Source organism: Heteronotia binoei, chromosome 7, assembly GCF_032191835.1.
Source record: "Heteronotia binoei isolate CCM8104 ecotype False Entrance Well chromosome 7, APGP_CSIRO_Hbin_v1, whole genome shotgun sequence".
NCBI classification, from domain to species: Eukaryota; Metazoa; Chordata; class Lepidosauria; order Squamata; family Gekkonidae; genus Heteronotia; species Heteronotia binoei.
In genome coordinates, this window is record NC_083229.1 from 81,505,332 (window position 1) to 81,524,564 (window position 19,233).

Consider the following 19,233-nt stretch of genomic DNA (forward strand, 5'->3'; position numbering starts at 1 on the left):
GTAGTTGTTTCAAAACGGGCAATGCAAGTTTCCATTGTTTTACTCCTGACAATAACTGGGCTGCCACATTCTGGTCCAGGTTCAGTTAACAGGTTGTGTTAGTTGTGCAGCCCAACTAAGAGGTTACCAAAGCATGGGTCAGCATGACCAGAATGGTTTAGTAGAAGAAAGTGGAGTGCTGGTGAACCAGATGCTGCTAACAGAAGACTGCGCCAACCTGCCTTTCAAACAGCAAGGCTGAGCACATCAGGTTCTTAACCTGCTTTGCAAATGCTGCTAACTCCACTCCCTCCAGGATAAATGAACCCAACACCTTGAGAAAATTAGTCTTCCCAGAGGCCCATCAGTGGCTACTAGCCACAGCATATTGTTGGAACTCTCTGTCTGGGGCAAGTGATGCTCTGTATTCTTGGTGCTTGGGAGGGGCAACAGTGTGAGGGCTTCTAGTGTCCTGGCTGGCTCCACTGACGGACCTCCTGATGGCACCTGGGTTTTTTGGCCACTGTGTGACACAGAGTGTTGGCCTGGATGAGCCATTGGCCTGGTCCAACATGGCTTGTCTTATGTTCTTATGTATCACAAGGTGTGTTTGCAAGGTCTTGGGCATCAAAGACTTTTGCACAGTCATTGCTGTTCTGGGGAAGAGGGTCCAACCCCTTCCCCCAGCCTTCCTTGTTTACAAACTTCCAGATTTTTGTGCAAGCCTGGGGGTTTCTGTGGGTTTTAATTCTATACTATATATGATTCACAAATTACGTACATCCTCAAGCTAGAAAATCCAGAGGAAATACTCACGCTATCAGTGACTATAGGTTGTAATACTGAACCTGATGACACACCACTGATTTCTTAAGAAAAAGATTTTTGTTTAGTACAGAATCTGAGTTCCAGAGACAAGTATGAACTCCTTGCAAAAGAGCATAATAATTTTTTACGTGATATGAATGATTTCATTTGTCAAGGAAGAACCATGCAGAATCAGATATCCCCCACGGCAGTTTTTACCTATTGACAATTTTATAACTACATTAATTTGGGATTAGAAAGCACTTTCCCCTGGTGATTATTGTTAAACAATTTCTTCTGGAGTGGAAGGTGATCCTTGGAGGGGGGGGGGGGGGGAGACTGTGTTGTGTACTTTTCCTAAAAAGAGGAATTACATAAATGGTTTATGAGTATGTCTAGTTTGCATCTGAATGAATGGAGACTCTATAAGATTTTTTAATTAAAACATATTCCTAAAGCATTCTTCCACACACTTATGGGAGGAAAGAATTCCCTGGAATATTATGGGAGGTAGAGCCACGCAAGGAAAGACCGATTTTCTCCATTTCATTCACAGACTAGGCAAGTGGTATAGAAAAGAACAAATCCTCAGTACAGGGCAGACATATGGCTCATTGGTAGACCACTTGAGCTGAGTGCAGAAAGTCCCCAGGTACAACCCCCAGCATCTCCAGTTTAAAAAAATCGGGTAGTATGTGCTGTTGCTACCAGTGAGAGTAGACAGAGCTGACTTTAACAGACCAAAGGTCTGATTCAGTCTCATGTGCTGATGTACTTTAGCTCAGGCTCTGCCTGGTATACTAGAACATGTCATGAACGAGAGGATATCTTCTACAAATAATCTACTTTAAGGAAACAACTCACATACATCTTTAACTCACACAGCGCTACTGAATAGTTTTGGACTGGAATAAACATGTCTTGAGCTGTCCCTACGCACCAGCCATTTTTGTAGCTTGCAGCTTCGGCTTCAAGTGTTTATGGCTTACAAGATTCGACTCCACCCGCTGCTGCTGGTAGCAACTTCTAGCATTACCTCAATACTCCACGTGCGCGGGAGCCCATCCGTGACGCTCCCGCTCACCGTAGCTGGGACAGAAGGCGGCACAGGGGCGGGGAACAGTCTAGACAGAGCACAGAACGCGAGCAAACGCCCACAATTCGGCGCACGCGCGTAGTTGCCACCGCCGGTGTACTCGGTGCTTGCTTTTCTTTTCTCCCTAGATTCCCCCCCCCCCCACCATCACGAAGGCGCATGCGCCCTTCGATCCGGTCTCTCGGTCTGTTTGAACAGGAAGGCGGACATATTTGTGTGACTCTGCCCTCCTTGATGAGTTGCTGAGGCAGCGGTGGCCGCCCTGGGGCCTCATTCTCTTCCCTTCGTTCGGTTTCCTCGCACTGGGGAACAGCGGCCTTTTCTCCTTCGCGGCTGAACAGGGAGGGTCGTCGAGTAGAGCCCAGCCCAGGCATCTGCTTAACTTCCCCAGAGTTGAAGCGTGGCGAAGTGAACGATTCGCAGCTTCAGTCGGTGGGGGGAGGAGGAAGCAGCGAAGCGGCGGCGAGCACCGCGAAGAAGACCGGGGCAGAGGCGACGCGGGGAAAGGGGGCGCGCGAAGGAAGGAAGATGCTTCAGCCGTTGCGCGGCCGTTGGTGAAGCCGCGCGTGTCCGGAGGGCAAGGCGGAGGCTCCTTCCCCCTCAAGAAGCGGGGCCAGGGCGGCCTGTGCGGCGGCTGGCATCCTTCTGTTTAGTTCCGCTGCGGCTTGGGCAGGGAGTGAAGCTGTGCCCTTTCTCGGGCCTGGGTCTCTATGGAAGGAGCAGCCCGGTGACGCTCTGAGGTTTCCTGTTTTCATGGTAGGCCCCTCTCTTGCAGCTTTCCTTCCCTCGTTTCAAAGAGGTTGCTACTGGGGAGTTGGCACCGAAGAGGAGGAGCTGCAGGAGAAGGAACCGCTACGCTGGCTGCCAGGGCGGCTGTCTAGATGGGAATATGTGGCTGCAGAGACTTTGGGGCCCAAGCTGGAGGAAAGAGAACACTGGCAAGGCTGTGACGGCAGCCTAGAAATTAAGGAGCAGTTGGTAAAGACTGTTCCCTGGACAGGGAATAGCGCCTCTGTTTCCACTTTCGGCTTTAATTCTCTGTTTTGTGTGATGATGTGCGTGGGAGAGAGCATGAGGGACCACTGCTCTGCATCCCCATCTCCGCTCTGATAAGGTGGCCTAGAAAAGCCAGCTCAGGGGGGAACCCCTGTCCGTTTTTGCTTTTCTGTGGATTAAGGCAGCTACCATTCGGCACCATGTCGATAGGAGAGAGTTTTGAATCTCGATTTGAGAAAATCGGTATGATGTTAAAGGACCCCAAATCTGAAGTGAACGCTGACTGCTTATTGGTGAGTTACATGTGCTCCTATTTAAATACATAAATACCGCAGGTTCTCTTGGGAGAAGCCTTTTGCAATGAATTTTTTTAAATGTGTTCTGATATTACTTTGCTTTCACTATTTGAGAGGCTGAAGATATAAACTGTTAACATTTTGCTGTTGTAACTCAGAGAATTCCTGAAAGGATAGCACTTATTTCAAGGGCATTTTTTTGTTTTAGAATAATATTTCCTAAAATAGACGAATTGTATATAGCTATTAAAAACCAGTATTTTTATTAGAACAAATCAACAAATCAGAAAATCGTTCTGAGGAACTAAAAAGCTCATATTCACTATTATGTAATATTTTGGTTGTTGCTAATAAAAAAGATATCAGCTATTAGTCTTGTAAAATATGAGTAATTTACTGTATTTAACATATTGTCTACAGTGTAAAGTAAAAAGCACCTGTTTTTATTGTTGGGTTTAACACCATGGCTCAAGCCATATTGTAACTGCTGGTACCAGAATGGTAGACATCACTCAATTCTGCTCAGTTTTCAGTTGATTCCTTTAGAGTATCTCTTAAGTAGTTTGAATTCTCAGCTGACGCAGATTAAACAATGAGTCTCTTCTTTGTTAGTAGGCAGTTCCTTATAAAACTTACATTGTGAGTTCTTGGAGGATGAAGACTGCTTCTAAGGCACTTTGGCAGAACCTTGTTTTGTCAGCACTCTAGCTATAAAGTTGTAGCTGTAGTTATAAAGTTCTAGTCTTCCATCATCAGTGCAACTTTAATAGTAATTTTTCCCCTCAGAACTTAACTGCTTAGTAATTAACTTCTGTAGTTGTTCATTTGATAAAAAAAAGTTTCATCTTTATTGTGTTCCTTCCCTGTGTGCCCAGTAGTCTCAATTAAGTGGGTTGTTTTGGATGCTAGCAGTGAGTCTTTTGAGGTATAACTGAATAAAAGGGGTTGGCCCTTAACATGAGCAAAGGCATTATTCTCTAGGTGAGTCCTTTGATAACAGTTGATAACTGTTGTGCCTTATTATATATAATATGCAGACTGAAAGATTTTGATGACGGGTGATTGTGTGCCTGGTTTAAAGACATTGCCCTTTGAATGGAAGATTTACTATGCACAGCAAATACATCCTAATGTTGGAGTAAGACATTTCACTATATTACGAAAGAATGTGGCTTTTAACAATTTGAACAGTTTTTCTTATTGGACCTGTGCATGTGAATTTTTCTGCTTATGATAGCTATTCTTTCGTCTCAGTTTAGGCTAACACTTAGCTGTGCTGCCACAGGCTGAAGTACTAATGCAAAAGCAAATGTGATGAACTGAACTCAGATCTAGTTTTGGCACTTAATGAAATAATGCCACGTGATTAGATCCTTAGATGTTGTTCATTCTTGTTGTGCTCTCGTTGTAAAATAAGTTACAGCTGCAGAATATGCAAGTGTAGGGATCTGGAGGCTATTGTGGCAAGATGAATAACATCAAAATGTATTAGGGCTTTTTTCAAAGATTGTTATATAATAATAGAGAGCTTGAAGGCTATTGACAGCACACATTACAAGGCCAGTTTGGACCCTAACAAAATTTTGTTAATCAATTTTGTTATCAATTGAAGTTTGCACTGATGGTTGGTAGTGGATTAATTTTTGGTTCCGTATGGTTGAGGGGGGCAACGTAGCAAGATCTGTAAATATAAAAAATTTAAGGGTGTTTGGAGGGGCCAGATTCAATTTACATTCATCCATCATAGTGTTGCCATCTTCTCACTTTTAAATAAAATTAGGGTTCAGTTTTATTGTTGAAAGGGAAATTTGTAAAGCTGATTAATAATGTTGGCAGCCTTGAAGAAGCTATATAGTTGAGGGCTGTTGCTAAGGAACAGTCCCATGTGTCTTATTATGTTTCTTCTTTAGGACAGGGCAAACTTAAATGTTCTCAGAACCTGTAGTTGTCATGTAGACAGCCCATGTTGAAGGCCTTAACAATTAAATAGCTCTACTACATGCATCTGTCTAAATATGAGTGTTAGCATATCAGTCCCAAAATAATACTATCATGCAAATGCTTAAGAACATTTATTTATTTAGTTTCAGAGGGTAGCCATGTTGATCTGCAGTAGAAGAATTAGACTTGAGTCCAGTAGCAGCTTAGAGACCAGCAAGATTTTCAGGGTATAAGCTTTTGAGAGTTAAAGATCCATGAAGGCTTATCACCTGAAAATCTTGCTGGTGCTACTGAATTCAAATCTATCTCAGCTATTTATACCCAGATTTTTTTTTCTCCAGTGAAGACACAAAGTAATTTACAAGAATGTTCTCCCTGCTTCCGTTTTTATCCTCACAGCCCACCCAGTGAGGTTTATTTTGGGTTGAGAGAGAGCGACAAGTCCTCCAAGGTTATGCAATGACCTTCCATGGCTCAGTGGACATTCAGGCCTCCAAGATCTTACACCAGTACACAAACTACTGTGCCACACTGGCTCTCAAACAAGAGTAGATTTCTACATCTTGTCTATTGTCTTATTGAGTCTAGCATCCTGTTTCACATAGTGGCCAATTATATGTCTCTAGAAGCCTTGTCAGCAGAACATGGATGCTAAGGCCTTCTGTGTTGTTTCACTCAAGCACTGGTGTTCCATTTAAAACCTCCATGAGTTTTTAAAACCATCAAAGTTGTGGCTATAACTATGTTCCATGGCAGTAAGTTTGTCAAATTAACTGACGTGTTTCTGGTCATTCGCCCTTCCCCTTAGTTGTGTTTTCTCAGAAAAGCGATAAACTTCTTACCTTTTTCCTCTAGAGATGTGAAACTTTTTGGGGATTTTGAAGCCATGGGCAAGAAATGTTTTTTTCCAGAATTTTAGGGGGGAAATGGATTTTTGAATAACAATAATAATAATAAAAAGGCAGTTGCAAATAATGCAGTTTGGTAAGATATATTTGCATTTTTGTCAGACAGTCAGTAGAGAATTATATCCTATGTTGACCAACCACTACATTGAGAAAGATAAAAATGCAGATATTTCTATCTTGCATCATACAACAGACAATACAATAGGCAATGGAATAAATCTACAATAGATATGTACACAATCTATCTTTAATAGGAACCTGGTGATACCTGCTCTCCAAATATGCTATAGGCATCTGTTGGAATCTCACTTCTGTAATTGCTTTCCTGACACTTGGAAAGGTGATATTCTGTAAATAAAGTCTTATGCAATGTCTTATAGTCCAGGAGTGTCAAACTCATGAGGGCTGGATCTGACATAAATAATACTTTGTTGGGCAGGGCCATGTTGGGCTAGGCCATGTGTGTACCTATTTAAGATTCGGTAGCAGACGTATAAGTATTCAGTATATAAGTATTCGGTATATATATATTCGGTATATAAGATTCGGTAGCAGACGTATATAAAGGGCACAAACACAAATATTTTTGAAAAAAAAATCCTTAAAACAGGGGTGGCCAACTGTAGCTCTTCAGATGTTTTTTTTGCCTACAATTCCCATCAGCCCCAGCCATTGGGGCTGATGGGAGTTGTAGGCAAAAAAAAAATCTGAAGAGCTACCGTTGGCTACCCCTGTGGCTTAAAACATTAGCACTTGTTGGTCTTAAAGGTGCTTTCTTTGTATTTCTCCCATGGGATCCAGGGAACTGGGCAAAGGAAGCTCTGGCTCTTTCTTTCTTTCTTTCTTTCTTTCTTTCTTTCTTTCTTTCTTTCTTTCTTTCTTTCTTTCTTTCTTTCTTTCTTTCTTTCTTTCTTTCTTTCTTTCTTTCTTTCTTTCTTCCTTCCTTCCTTCCTTCCTTCCTTCCTTCCTTCCTTCCTTCCTTCCTTCCTTCCTTCCCCAGGAGACCAGGAGGAAGAGTAGCCTCAGCCAACAGAAGGAAGAGTGGCTTGACTCAGTAGCTCTGCTATGTGATTGAGAGCCTGGCAAAGCAAGCTCTGCCTCCCCCCCTTCCTTCTCAAGGGAGGAGCCTCAGCCAATGGAAAAAATAGCTCCTGTGTAATTGAGCTCTGTAGCTCCTGTGCAATTTAGCAAGCCTTGGAAAGCAAGCTGTTATGTGGAAGGAAGCAAGAGAGAGAGAGAAAGAAGCAGATGACAGCCAATTGCTTGGGGGCCTGATAGCAGCCCTCCAGGGGCCTGATTCAGCCCCTGGGCCACATACTTGACACCCGTCTTATACAATGACTGTGTAGCAATAAGAAGACTGGTGGTTATTCTCAGTCTAGGCTTAGATTAAATTTATAGGTTTTATGAATTCATGTGTTGAAATCCATAAGTTATTGCCTGTTTTGAGACATCAACTAGTGCTGTGCTTTATCAAGGCAGTTCTAGGCCCAGCCCTCCAATCTCAGTTGCTCATACCAGCATTTCTTTGGTAACCTAGAATCCATCATATCAGTGCATCTGCACTAATATTCAAACCCCCCCCCCACTTCCTGTTAAGTCAGTTTACTTATGGAGATTCTGTAGGGTTTTCAAGGCAAAAGACATCCAGAGGTAGTTTGCCCTTGCTTGCCTCTGAATAATGACCCTAATATTCCTTGGTGGTCTCCCTTCCAAATACTGACCAGGGTCAGCCTTGCTTAGCTTCCAAAATCTGACAAGATTGGGCTAGTCTGAGCTATGGATAAAGTAGAAAAGATACCTGTCTCTGTTCTTAAGATACCTGCTGGAGATGCTGGTAGGAAGGTTTTTGATAAATTATTTTGCATAAAAGGACAATATTACTCATTCCCCTACTATCAAATTTATAATTCATTTTAGCAACTGATTTCCTCACATACATTTTTTGGGTTTATTTTGCTAGCTGACCACCTTTTGAATAGAAATCTCAGGATCTGCTAAATAGTTCGTGAAACCATCAGTTAAAATGCCTTCAAGCAAGTTCTCCAACTAAATTGTTAAAATATATCCCTAGGTACTTAAAATTTAGGCTGTTCTATGAGACATCCATTTATTTTTTTAGATCTGTTTTCAAAAACCACTGCTTTTGGCCTGATTTGTATACTGACCTTACTCTTGATCTTCTATATCGTCAATCTGCCAAGTTTTGGAATTGGCTTGGAATTGAGTGCTCTGCACCTTTTCCCCATACTATTTCTTTCTTTAAATTAGTTGTTTTTCTGTTTGTGCTGGGTCACAATCCAGTTTTAAAATTTGAGGGTGACAGACAATAGTGATGTCATCATTTCTGTTGTCAGATCACTTCCCCCCTCCCCTTTTAAAATTGTGCAGGCACACTAGCGATACTGTGCTCTAACTCTAAGTTGAGATGGATCACCAAACATGTACTTCTTTTTTAAAAAGACCACTACAACATTGCTACTGATCATGTGTTATCCTATGCCATTTTGAATAACGTGCAATAAATGCAAATAAACACAAATAATAGTGATATGGACAGCAAAATAAAATTTAAAAAATTCCTCACTGCTGGCAACAAAAAATTACATATCACCCTATGTAAAAGAAACAGTAAATAGGATTACTAAAACTAAATATGGGAAAAGGCAAGAAATGACAGACATGAAATTTTGTGTGTTGCTGAAGAAATTAGCAAACTGGCAGTAAAGAAGAAACTTTTTGAAGATATTACAGTAGGGAATATTAGCAAATATTGATGCCATTCGTACCATGTGAGCAAAGGAACTACTTAGAGGGCAGGTTTACTGGAAAATAATCCAAACTCAAAATAAGAATAATAAAAATTTTCAAGGGGGGGAACAGTTGCCTTTAAAATAACACATTAATGCACTATTTCACATAAGATCATCTAAAAATAATAGCACTTATCATTAATGCATTATTGCTAATCTTCATTATAATAAAAAAAAGTGCATGCAAGAGAAGGGGAAGTGAAAGGGAAGGGGATGGAAAATGTAGAAGTGGGATGCAGAGGAGGATGTTCAAAGGGGGGACATAGATCGCTGCTGCATGGAATCGAACATGGAATCAAGCTGACTTGCGATAGGCTTAAAAATAAAATTGTCCTTTAAGTGCTCTGAAAAAAAAATGTAAAAAAAGAGACAAAACTCCAACATTGACTGGACATGGAGTAAATGAGTTGCAGAATGAAAAAAATTAGAAACGTTGTAATACAATTATATATCCAAGGCAAAAGTACATATGTGGAATAGGCTTTTCTTTTAGAGTAATTACGGTAATACTAAGCTGGTCCCTCTTATAGAAAATTTCAGACTTACCTAGCATCCTTCTCAGACCTGTTTGGTTTAAAACCATTTCATTAGCATACAGCAGGATTGAAACTTCATCTGACCCCAAAGTAGTATGGAGAAAAATAGAGGACATCTTGTCCTCAACTTTGTTCATACAGAAATTAAATAAAAAAGGAAACTAAAATGCAGCCCTAACATCCTGCAGAACACTAATATTTTATGTAAGATGACTGCTGACACCTACTCAGATTTGAGTAACAATTTAAATGAAGGCTGTGAGTAATCAGATTATCAATATTTGTGTTTATCAATATTTGTCTGTTAACTTTTCCCACAAATATCCTTATTCCTTGAGTTAAAAGCATAAGATAAATTCTTGGAGAGTCAGTGAATAGTCTTAATGATTAGTAGATGCAATATAAAACATTGATGGATGGTGCTTCTGCAAAAACCTGCTTGTTCTTCATTAATAATTTTATTAGTTTCTTCCCAAGCCTCCAATTTATGCAATAAGTGAAGCAAATATAACTAATAAATCATGCCTATAATTGTGAGCATCATGATTGTTGAGGTTTTTTGTAGATTGGAATTGTCACACTATAAGTCCAATTCTGAGGGAAAATCCTGTCATTAATTTTGCAAGGATTGGTGCCCACCACTCAGGACTTTGTTTAAATATTTATTCACTTGGTAACATATCCTCAGCTTTTTTATTTTATACTATTACCTCTTTATTTAACTGGCTGCCAAACTGGCACATTGGGAGGGAATTGATTGATCGTATATCTTCCAAGGTTCCTATTGAAGTAGAATTGCCATTCATTAGGGGAATAATGGCCTCTCTTCTCTCTCAATAAGTCACCAAAATTTAACTTCATCTTTAATACATCTTGATCCAATTTTTTCCATCTTTTCCAGTAGAGAGCTGCTTTCTTCCACTTAATTAGCTTTTTATATAGCTTCTCTGGGTGAATAAAGACAAACCAGCTTTCTCATCTCTATTATCTCTGGCTTTGCTAATTTGCCTAAATAAAATCCTCCCCCTTGCATTTTTTATGGTCTCTGACCTCTTTGTGTAATTTCTGTTGGTATATTTAGTAGATACAAGTGATTCCAAGCTTATTTTAATTTTTAATCACTTGGTTTTTCTAAGATTTAAAATTTCTTCATTGTGAAACATTTGTCCAATTTTCAAGGCCAACTTTATGAACCATTTAAGGCATTTTTCACCTAAATAGGATACATTTCAGTCTGTGGTTGCACAGTAAATGTGAATCACACAGTAAATGTGAACATAAGCTATCAATTTAACAGGGAGATGATTGCTTTCTGCTTTGTGTGTTGAGAACTGAGCAACTTTGGACCATAGAACAGGAGACACAAATATATAATCCATGCAGCTGGCTCCCGCATCTGACACAAAGAGAAAATGGCCCTTTGATATGTCTTTACAGCTCCCATTTAATATAAATAATTGAAATTTAAACATCAAATTGAATAATCTTGTTCTAGATTATTAACTGTGTTATTTTGGGTAGACTATTCCTGTGGGAAAACTTTGTCTAAATTTCATCCTAGCATATTAAATTGTTACATGGTCCATCCCTGTGCAAGCATTAAATCCCCACAGGGAATTATTTCTGTACTATTCTATATTCTGTATTATTATTCTGTATAATAATGTAGGATACCCAGCTTGAATATTTTGTAAAAGTCATGTAATTTCATCCAGACATCCCCATATAATGATGGCAAACTAGGGGTCATTAAATGTTTAAGCAAATCATTCTCTCAAAAATTAAAATGGTAAAGGTAGTCCCCTGTGCAAGCACCAGTTGTTTCTGACTCTGGGGTGACGTTGCTTTTCACGGCAGACTTTTTACAGAATGGTTTGCCATTGCCTTCCCCAGTCATCTACACTTTCCTCTCAGCAATCTGGACTTCGGAAGATGGAAGGCTGAATCAACCTTAAGCCAGCTACCTGAACCCAGCTTCTGCTGGGATTGAACTCAGGTTGTGAGCAGAGCTTAGAACTGCAGTACTGCAGCTTTACCACTCTGCACCATGGGGCTCTTACTATCAAAAATTACAAAGCAATAAAACAGTAGCTGACACAGTTTCAATCACAAAGACTCATGCCTCATGTTAGACAAGTCCCAGAAAAATCCTGTGTCCGAATAATATCTAAAAACAGAAGGGCACAGGAGAAGAGGGCGTGAGCAGGGAAAGCCAGAATATTTAAAATCTGAATTCTGTAGGTATGATAGTCCCAGGCAGTATGGTGAATGTTCAGACCATATTCAACCAGTCATTGGAGTCATTCTCCCCTACCCTTCCAATTTTCAAATAACCTTTGATCCAAGGAAAGAATACCCCACAGCTCCTTTTCTAACTAAGAATCTTACAAATTGTTACCAGGAGTCTAAACAAATAAACATAACTTTAGAGAACATGAAAACATGGTTTGTTTTTTAGTTAGTTTTCTGTCTTTTAAAATGTAGCATTCACGGTAGGAGGAGACTTGCAAGTAACAGGATAAATATAGTGTATCTCAGACTGTTCTTATGTTTTAATATTGCTAATATGTGTAATACATTTCTGTCCTGTCTTTCTTGCTGAGACTCAAGCCAGGTTAAAAGAATATTAAACACTCAATGATTTCAGGATTACAAAATTAGAAAACAATGCAAACAATAGATGGTGTAAGGCAGGGGTCCCCAATCTTCTTGCCCATGGGGGCTGCATTAGAGTACATAAAGCCTAAAGAGGTTACATCTTAAAATGTAACCAAATTATTAACCTTCCTATTTAGATCAGAAGTAAATATTCAGAGGTCATTGAAGTGTTAACTTGAATGCAATCCATTTTGGAACAATATTTTATGTGGAACCCTTTATACAGTTACATATGCCTACCTAATCAGTGTGATTTTTCTAGGAAGAAGTTTTTTAAAAATAGATTATGAATCTAACATTCTAGATGGCAGAGTTGAATCCTGAATACATTGACTCCTGTGAGATTTATTTCTTAATAAACACACCTCTTTGAGGTTTAAATCTATACATGCTAATACTTTAAAAATTGGGGGGCCCTTAAAAAAGGGCAGTTGGAGAAAGAGTGAATAAGAAGGCAGCCTCCCACCAGGAGCAGAGGATATGCCATTAAGTTGCCTTCAAATTCAGGATGCATATACCCATTACTGCCTGTCAGCCAAGTCTTAATTATGAGAAGCAACATGGCAGCTGGGGGGCGGGGAGGGGAACTTGACACCGCCATCTCACTGCTCTGTAAAAAAGCGCACCAAAACAGGCCGCTCGAGCAATGACACGCTGGCAAGGAGCAGGATGCAGTCTGTGAGCTGCAGTTCCGATTCCCATAGCAGCGGAGGTGGTGAGATACGTGAGATACGTGAGGTGGTGAGATACGGGGGCCGGGGGAGGCAGATCAGAAGTTGTGGGGCCCTGATCCGCAGCAAATTATAGTGCCACCTTTACATATTCCTCACAAGTAGTCCACCTAGAGAATACTCAGGAAGATATGGTTCTTATGCTGTTTCCCAATAATTTGTTTTCCATTATTGGAGACCAAGTGAGGGAAGAAATGCAACAATTTTGTAAGAAAGGTGGCAAGAGAAAGCAGAGATCCTGTTCACCCTCCCCCTCTCCAACAAGGAGACCAAAAGGGAAGGGAAAATGGCCCACAAAAGCAAGTGTCTTCTGTAAATAGGGAAAGAGATTCATCTTCCTCTAGAGGGGATGATCAGTCTTAAAGGCTCAGTGATAAGGAAGAAGGGAAATTTCTGTTAGACGAGGAAGACCTAGATATAGAGTCCGCTCAGGGTTTTTTTAGGATAGAAGACTACCAATATCTACTGGTTAGAACCCTTACTGCTCTAGACCTCCACGATGATCCTGATATTGAGGAGGAGGAGGAAAAATCCAAAGTGAAACACAGGGAAGGAGACGATGGAATTTTTTCCTCAAAAAGCAACTTATACAAAATTTTTTGAGAGACAAATGCAAGCAGAGTGGAGGAAGTCATTTGCTAATAAACAGTACCCTGGCTTCCTTAAAAAGCTTTACCAATTATATTCATTTACTAACAGCTTTTTGCAAATCCCACTAGTTGACAATCCTGTTGCAGCTCTTCAGAGGTATGGTCTGGTCTCAGAGGATGGACAAGGCACCCTGAAGGACCACATAGATAAGAAGGCAGAATTTGCACTAAGAAGGGTTCATGAAGCATCTTCTATGGCACTTAAGGCATCTGCAGTAGGCTCCATAGTAGTCAAGAGTGTCAATAGCTGGATGAGAAAACTAATCTCTAAGATTCCAGAGGAGGACCATCACACAGTGGAAAGGAGCAAATCGTGTTCTAAAGGCAGTTTCCTTCTTGGCAGAATCCACCCTGGATTCCATGGTCTTCACCTCTAAAGCCATAGCATCAACAACAGCAGCCAGACGTTCCATTTAGTTGAGAGCATGATTGGTAGACACACGCTCCAAGAACATCGTGATGTCTTACCCATTCAGTGGAGATCAACTTTTTGGTCACGTGCTAGACAAAATTTTAGTAAACACCAAAGATAAGAAGAAAGTGATGCTAAAATTCATACGTTGGCAGGACGGCAGGGAAACATATCAATCTTCCTTTTGTGCACAACATACATTGCCAGGATATCATCAAGAAAACAGAAGAGGCTCATGGAACTCCAACAAGCAAGCCTTTGGTCGCAACAACAATGGCAGATTCAACAAATTTGGAAACAAGCAACCTGAAAAGCCAGAGAGACAATAAAGCAAGCAAAGCATGACTATGCAACGCTACCAGTCGGTAGACATCTCCTACGCTTTCAACACTACTGGCAAACCTCCACAGTAGACGCTTGGTGCAAGGAAATAGTCTCCTACAAATACAAATTAGAATCTCAAAAGCTACCACCAGATCACTTTGTTTACTCCCCAAGTCACACAAATCCAATCAAGAGAGATCGCACACTTCAAGCCATTCAACATCTTTTAGAAATAAAGGCGATAAAACCCGTACCACCAGAGGAACAGAAAGGGGAGTATATTCAATATTTTTCACAGTTCCAAAACAATCCGGAGATTGGAGAGCAGTGTTAGATATAAAATTTCTGAATACCTTTATTCTTGCCAAAAAGTTCCGAATGGAAACTCTTCGCTGTATAACAGAAACTCTCCAGCCAAGGGAACTGCTCACTTCAATAGACCTTACAGAAGCATATCTGCACATACCAATCTTTGTGAGGCACAGAAAATACCTTTGATTCTGCTATCTCAATCAACACCTACAGTTCAGAGCACTACCATTCGGTCTCTCATCTGCCTCAAGAGTATTCACCAAAGTGTTAGTCAACTTAGTAGTCGTTCTGAAAGAACAGGGAGTCCACACTCATCCCTACTTAGACAACATTCTTATATGAGCACCTTCAGTGAAGAGAGCCCAGTTGGATACCAACAGAACCATTCAGTCTCTTCAGAACTATGGCTTCCTGGTGAACAGACAAAAGAGTTCATTGGAACCAACTCGTCGCCTGGAACATCTATGGGTCATTATAGACACATGCAGAACCGCCTTTACCTTTCACTTCAGAAAGCACAGAAAAATAAAGGAGCTAAGTGCATCAGTGATTCGGAGCAAGAAGTCATCCCTGATGACCTTGGTGACGCTGCAAGGTTTGATGATTGCCACAATAGATGTAATCCAGTGGGGCAGATTCCACGCCAGACCACTTCAGAACTTTCTTCATCCCTATCGATTCCACATTTTGAAGAAAATAGACTGCCCCATAAATAGACTACCACTGAAGCTAAAGGGAGAACGACCATTGGGTACTTACCGTGAGGGGTCCTTCTCTGAGGATAAGGAGGACACCTTGGCCTGTCCCTGCTTGGATCGTCATCGTGGTACTTTAGACATGTTAAACAAACAAACAGTAATGTAGTGGAGTTTTCAAACATTCCTGTTTCCCTGTACTTATCTATTTTCTCTGTACCTTCTGTTTATTAAAATTTTTCTAGTGTCAATGGTTTTCCAGTTTAAAGGAGGTTCCTGCTGCTTACAAGAGTTGCTGAATTGAGTTGAAGGTGACTCCCAACGGAAACAGGAAGTTAAAATTTAGTTCTGCCTCCCTACGGATAGGTTGGGAATCACCCAAAAGTGTCCTTCTTGTCCTCAGAGGAGAAGGACCCCTCATGATAAGTACCCAATGGTCATTTCATCCTCAGGTTTACATAGGCCAATGAAGAAGACTTAGAACTTGGGTACAGTTCAGTGGGGAAGGTTAAATAAAGTGTTTGGAATTAAATTCCTGGTGGCAGTGTTACATACATTAAGAGAGAAGTTGTGACAACCACATATATATCACCACGTTTAATAATCTTGGAGAGAAGCTGGATTTCTTTCCTTGGAGAGGTTGGATGACCACACCAAAAACATGTTATACCAAATATGATGTTGGAAATGCAACAGGGAGCATCTTAACCACTGTCTATAGTACAGGAGAGTGATCAGAAATTTTCTTCTTTAACCAAACTTTTGGAACAGTTTCTTAAACTTTGGCTTCAGCTCAGTGTCATTATGTAACTCAGCAAGTTCTTCTTCCACTACCACAATTTTCTCAGTATCTGGAAATGGATTTATCACCCAATCTGGAATTTTCATCAAAAGAAAATCCTTAGATCACTCAGACAAATCTTCATGCTGTATATCCAAGTGGTCACAAAAAACTTGCACCTTTCTTTTTCTAGCTCAGACAAGTTCAAAAATTGGTACAGCTTGTGATGCCCTATATTGCATTTGTATAGTTAACTTTGAAATGCATGAAGAGATGACAAATTTGGCCTTAATAAAATTGATCATTTCCTTGCAACTGCAAATTCATTTCATTGAACTGTGCAAATAGTTTAATTTATTTCCACCCTTTAATACTTTTTTCCTTTACATTTTATTACTGAATTTCTGAATAAAAATAATGTGTTATGTTTCTTTATAAAGGCTGTTTAAAGATTAGTTTTTGCTGAAAATATACCCAGGTTTCCCCCCAACATATATATTACCATAATTTTCCCTTTTACTACCAGAATTTTTATTTATATTTTCCTTTGAAAACCCTTTTTTTCTTTTTGAAATAAGTTAAGGTATACTAAATCTTTCTATAACCTAGAAATATTAATATTGGGTGAGCTGCAACAGAAGTAACACATAGCTTAAAAAGTGCACTTCATAATTAATAGGTTCAGTAATCAAAGAACATGGGGGGAAAGCCTTACTCAATACTATTATGTTAAGGACTTACCAGCAAAAATTTGAAAAATGACAGACAGAATCACACAGAAGACTGCAGAAGCAGACTGCAGATTTATACCCCACCCTTCTCTCTGAATCAGAGACTCAGAGCAGCTTACAATCTTCTATATCTTCTCCCCCCATAACAGGCACCCTGTGAGGTAGGTGGGGCTGAGAGGGCTCTCACAGCAGCTGGCCTTTCAAGGACAACTCCTGCGATAGCTATGGCTAACCCAAGGAAGGCCATTCCAGCAGCTGTAAGTAGAGGAGTGGGGAATCAAACCCAGTTCTCCCAGATGAGAGTCTGCACACTTAACCACGCAGTTTCTTGAAATGTGGTATACTGGTCTGGCTAGGTCTCTGGTAGCATATTTAGTATAAATTGTGGTAGCTTCCACCAGATTTTAGCAGAGGCAGAAACGTGGCCTGCCATTTGCCAGTATGGTGCCAGTTGTAAATAAATGGTTAGTTATAAAGAAATGAACCACACTGTTAAGGAACCTTCTTCTGGTACCCACCCTGCTGCCACCTTGCTTCTTAGGCTCTCCTAGGTAATCCCACTGCCCTCTGGGGGAGAAGTACTGTCTGCTTTAGGAACCATTAATCTAGCTTCTCAGAATTCCCAGAACTATTTGGAAACTAATAGGTTCCATCACACTCTGGGGTATGAACATCCTAATCAGTGCCCTTGCAGAATTAGATAGGCATTGTAACCTTTGCTTTCAGCAGATAATGGTGCGATCAAGGCACATGGTGTAATATCAAACCCCCTCCCTCCTAAATCATGCTGCAGTTCAGAAAATAAAATTCAGCATATGTCCCTTAATGGGGAGGTTCCATTAACAGGACAGGTCTAGGATTGCCATGTTGGCTAGAAGCCCTTAACTATAAGGAGGCCTCAAAGTGAGTACTGATTTTCCCCAGCACTATAAAATAATATGTGTCCAACACCACATTTGAGACCTGTTCTATCAGGCCACAACCGACAAGCTAAATGAATGATATGGCAACAATAGATAGCTAGATAGATAGTCTGCTCAAATTTGTATTTGTTACATCAGTAACGCTGTCCAGCCATCTCATCTTTTACCATCCCCTTTTTCTTTTGCCTTCTGTCTGTCCCAGCATCAGGATCTTCTCCAGTGAGTTCTCCCTTCAACAATAGATTAGTTAACCAGAATACAATTTTTGTATTCAACAAAAGGAAATACAATATTTGGACAAAAGATCTCGTACAATATATAGGTATTTATAACATTGTAAATAGTGAAGTCTTTCACAATGTACATGTTGTGGACATAATTTGCGTCATTTAAAAAAACATTCTTAAAAATATGCTGTATGTATGTGTCTACAATTTGTACAAGAATTAGCACTGTCTACTGCTGGGGATTGTTCTACATCAAAATTATAATACTATATATGGAATGAATAAAATTTTGTCTTGAAAAGCATTTCACTCATTTCTGAAGAGAAAAGTTCTCAGAAAAAAAGGGAAAACCATGTTTTTCAAGGACTTCATATTTTTTGAGTGGGTGGTGTCAACTCAGTAGAGCATAGATAAGAGTAAACTGGGTTCAGGTAGCTGGCTCAAGGTTGACTCAGCCTTCCATTCTTCTGAGGTTGGTAAAATGGGTACCCAGCTTGCTGGGGGGAAAGTCTATATGACTGGGGAAGGCAATAGCAAAGCACTCTGTAAAAAGTCTGCCATGAAAACATTGCGACGTGACGTCACCCCAGCATCAGGAGCGACTGGTGCTTGCACCTTTAAGAGTAAGCAGCTGATGGTCACTGGGTGATACTGTATGATCCTTTTAATTATGAATCCCAGAGGGAAAGAAGGGGAGGAATGCAGGAAAATATCACATTGATCTGCTTCCTTTTGGGGAAGACTCCTTGCACCAAAGAGAAGTGCTGTCAGGGAGCCATTAGTGTCATTTAAACAAACTGTGGCAATATCTGTGGTAATAGGATTTCATAGAAACCCATTTTTATTGGAAGAATAAGGCTTTTGGCACCCTCCCCCAGTACTCCCTTGCCAGAGTATCCCTTCAACAAAACTTGTTGGTGAACCTGATATAAATTATTTGAATAATCTTTTAAAAAAATATTGTATGTTAGTTGACTTTTTTTTGTTTATCTGTGCAAGGTAGGTAAAGATGACAGATTTACAACATACAGAGATAAGTTTTTGTATCCGTTTACCCTGGGCAAACTAACTTTGCATTCCAAAGGTTTTCCTATCTTCTCATTTAGCTCATTGGGTGCAGTTATAAGTAATGGTGGTGAGTATACTGAAATGTGTTAACTAGAAATGGGCATGGAGTGGACTATGGACCTACTTTTTCCATAGACTAGGGCCCACTTTGTGGTCCATGAACCTGGCCCATGCCCATCCTGCGCACACAGACATCCCATGACCCTCCTAGGATGTTTGTAAGATGTGTGTTGGCGGGGCTTGCAAAAGCCATTTGAAGGAAACCCGTTCCCTTTAAATGGCTTTTGCAAGGTTGTGGGGTACAAGAGTGAAGGCCAAGCAGCAACTTCATCCACCTTGGAAGTAAGAT

The 19,233-nt window shown here is 40.4% G+C and overlaps 1 protein-coding gene across 2 annotated transcripts in view; it reads left to right on the plus strand.

Moving 5' to 3' along the window:
* Nucleotides 1-2,353: 2,353 nt before the first annotated feature.
* The window catches only part of ROCK1 (Rho associated coiled-coil containing protein kinase 1), a 131,047-nt gene continuing 114,167 nt past the window's right edge, over nt 2,354-19,233 (plus strand). For both annotated transcript variants that reach the window (XM_060243924.1, XM_060243925.1), the window contains exon 1: nt 2,354-3,171. In XM_060243924.1, coding sequence (XP_060099907.1) covers nt 3,079-3,171 — 93 coding nt within the window. In that variant the 5' untranslated portion in view covers nt 2,354-3,078. The remainder of the gene's footprint in view (nt 3,172-19,233) is intronic.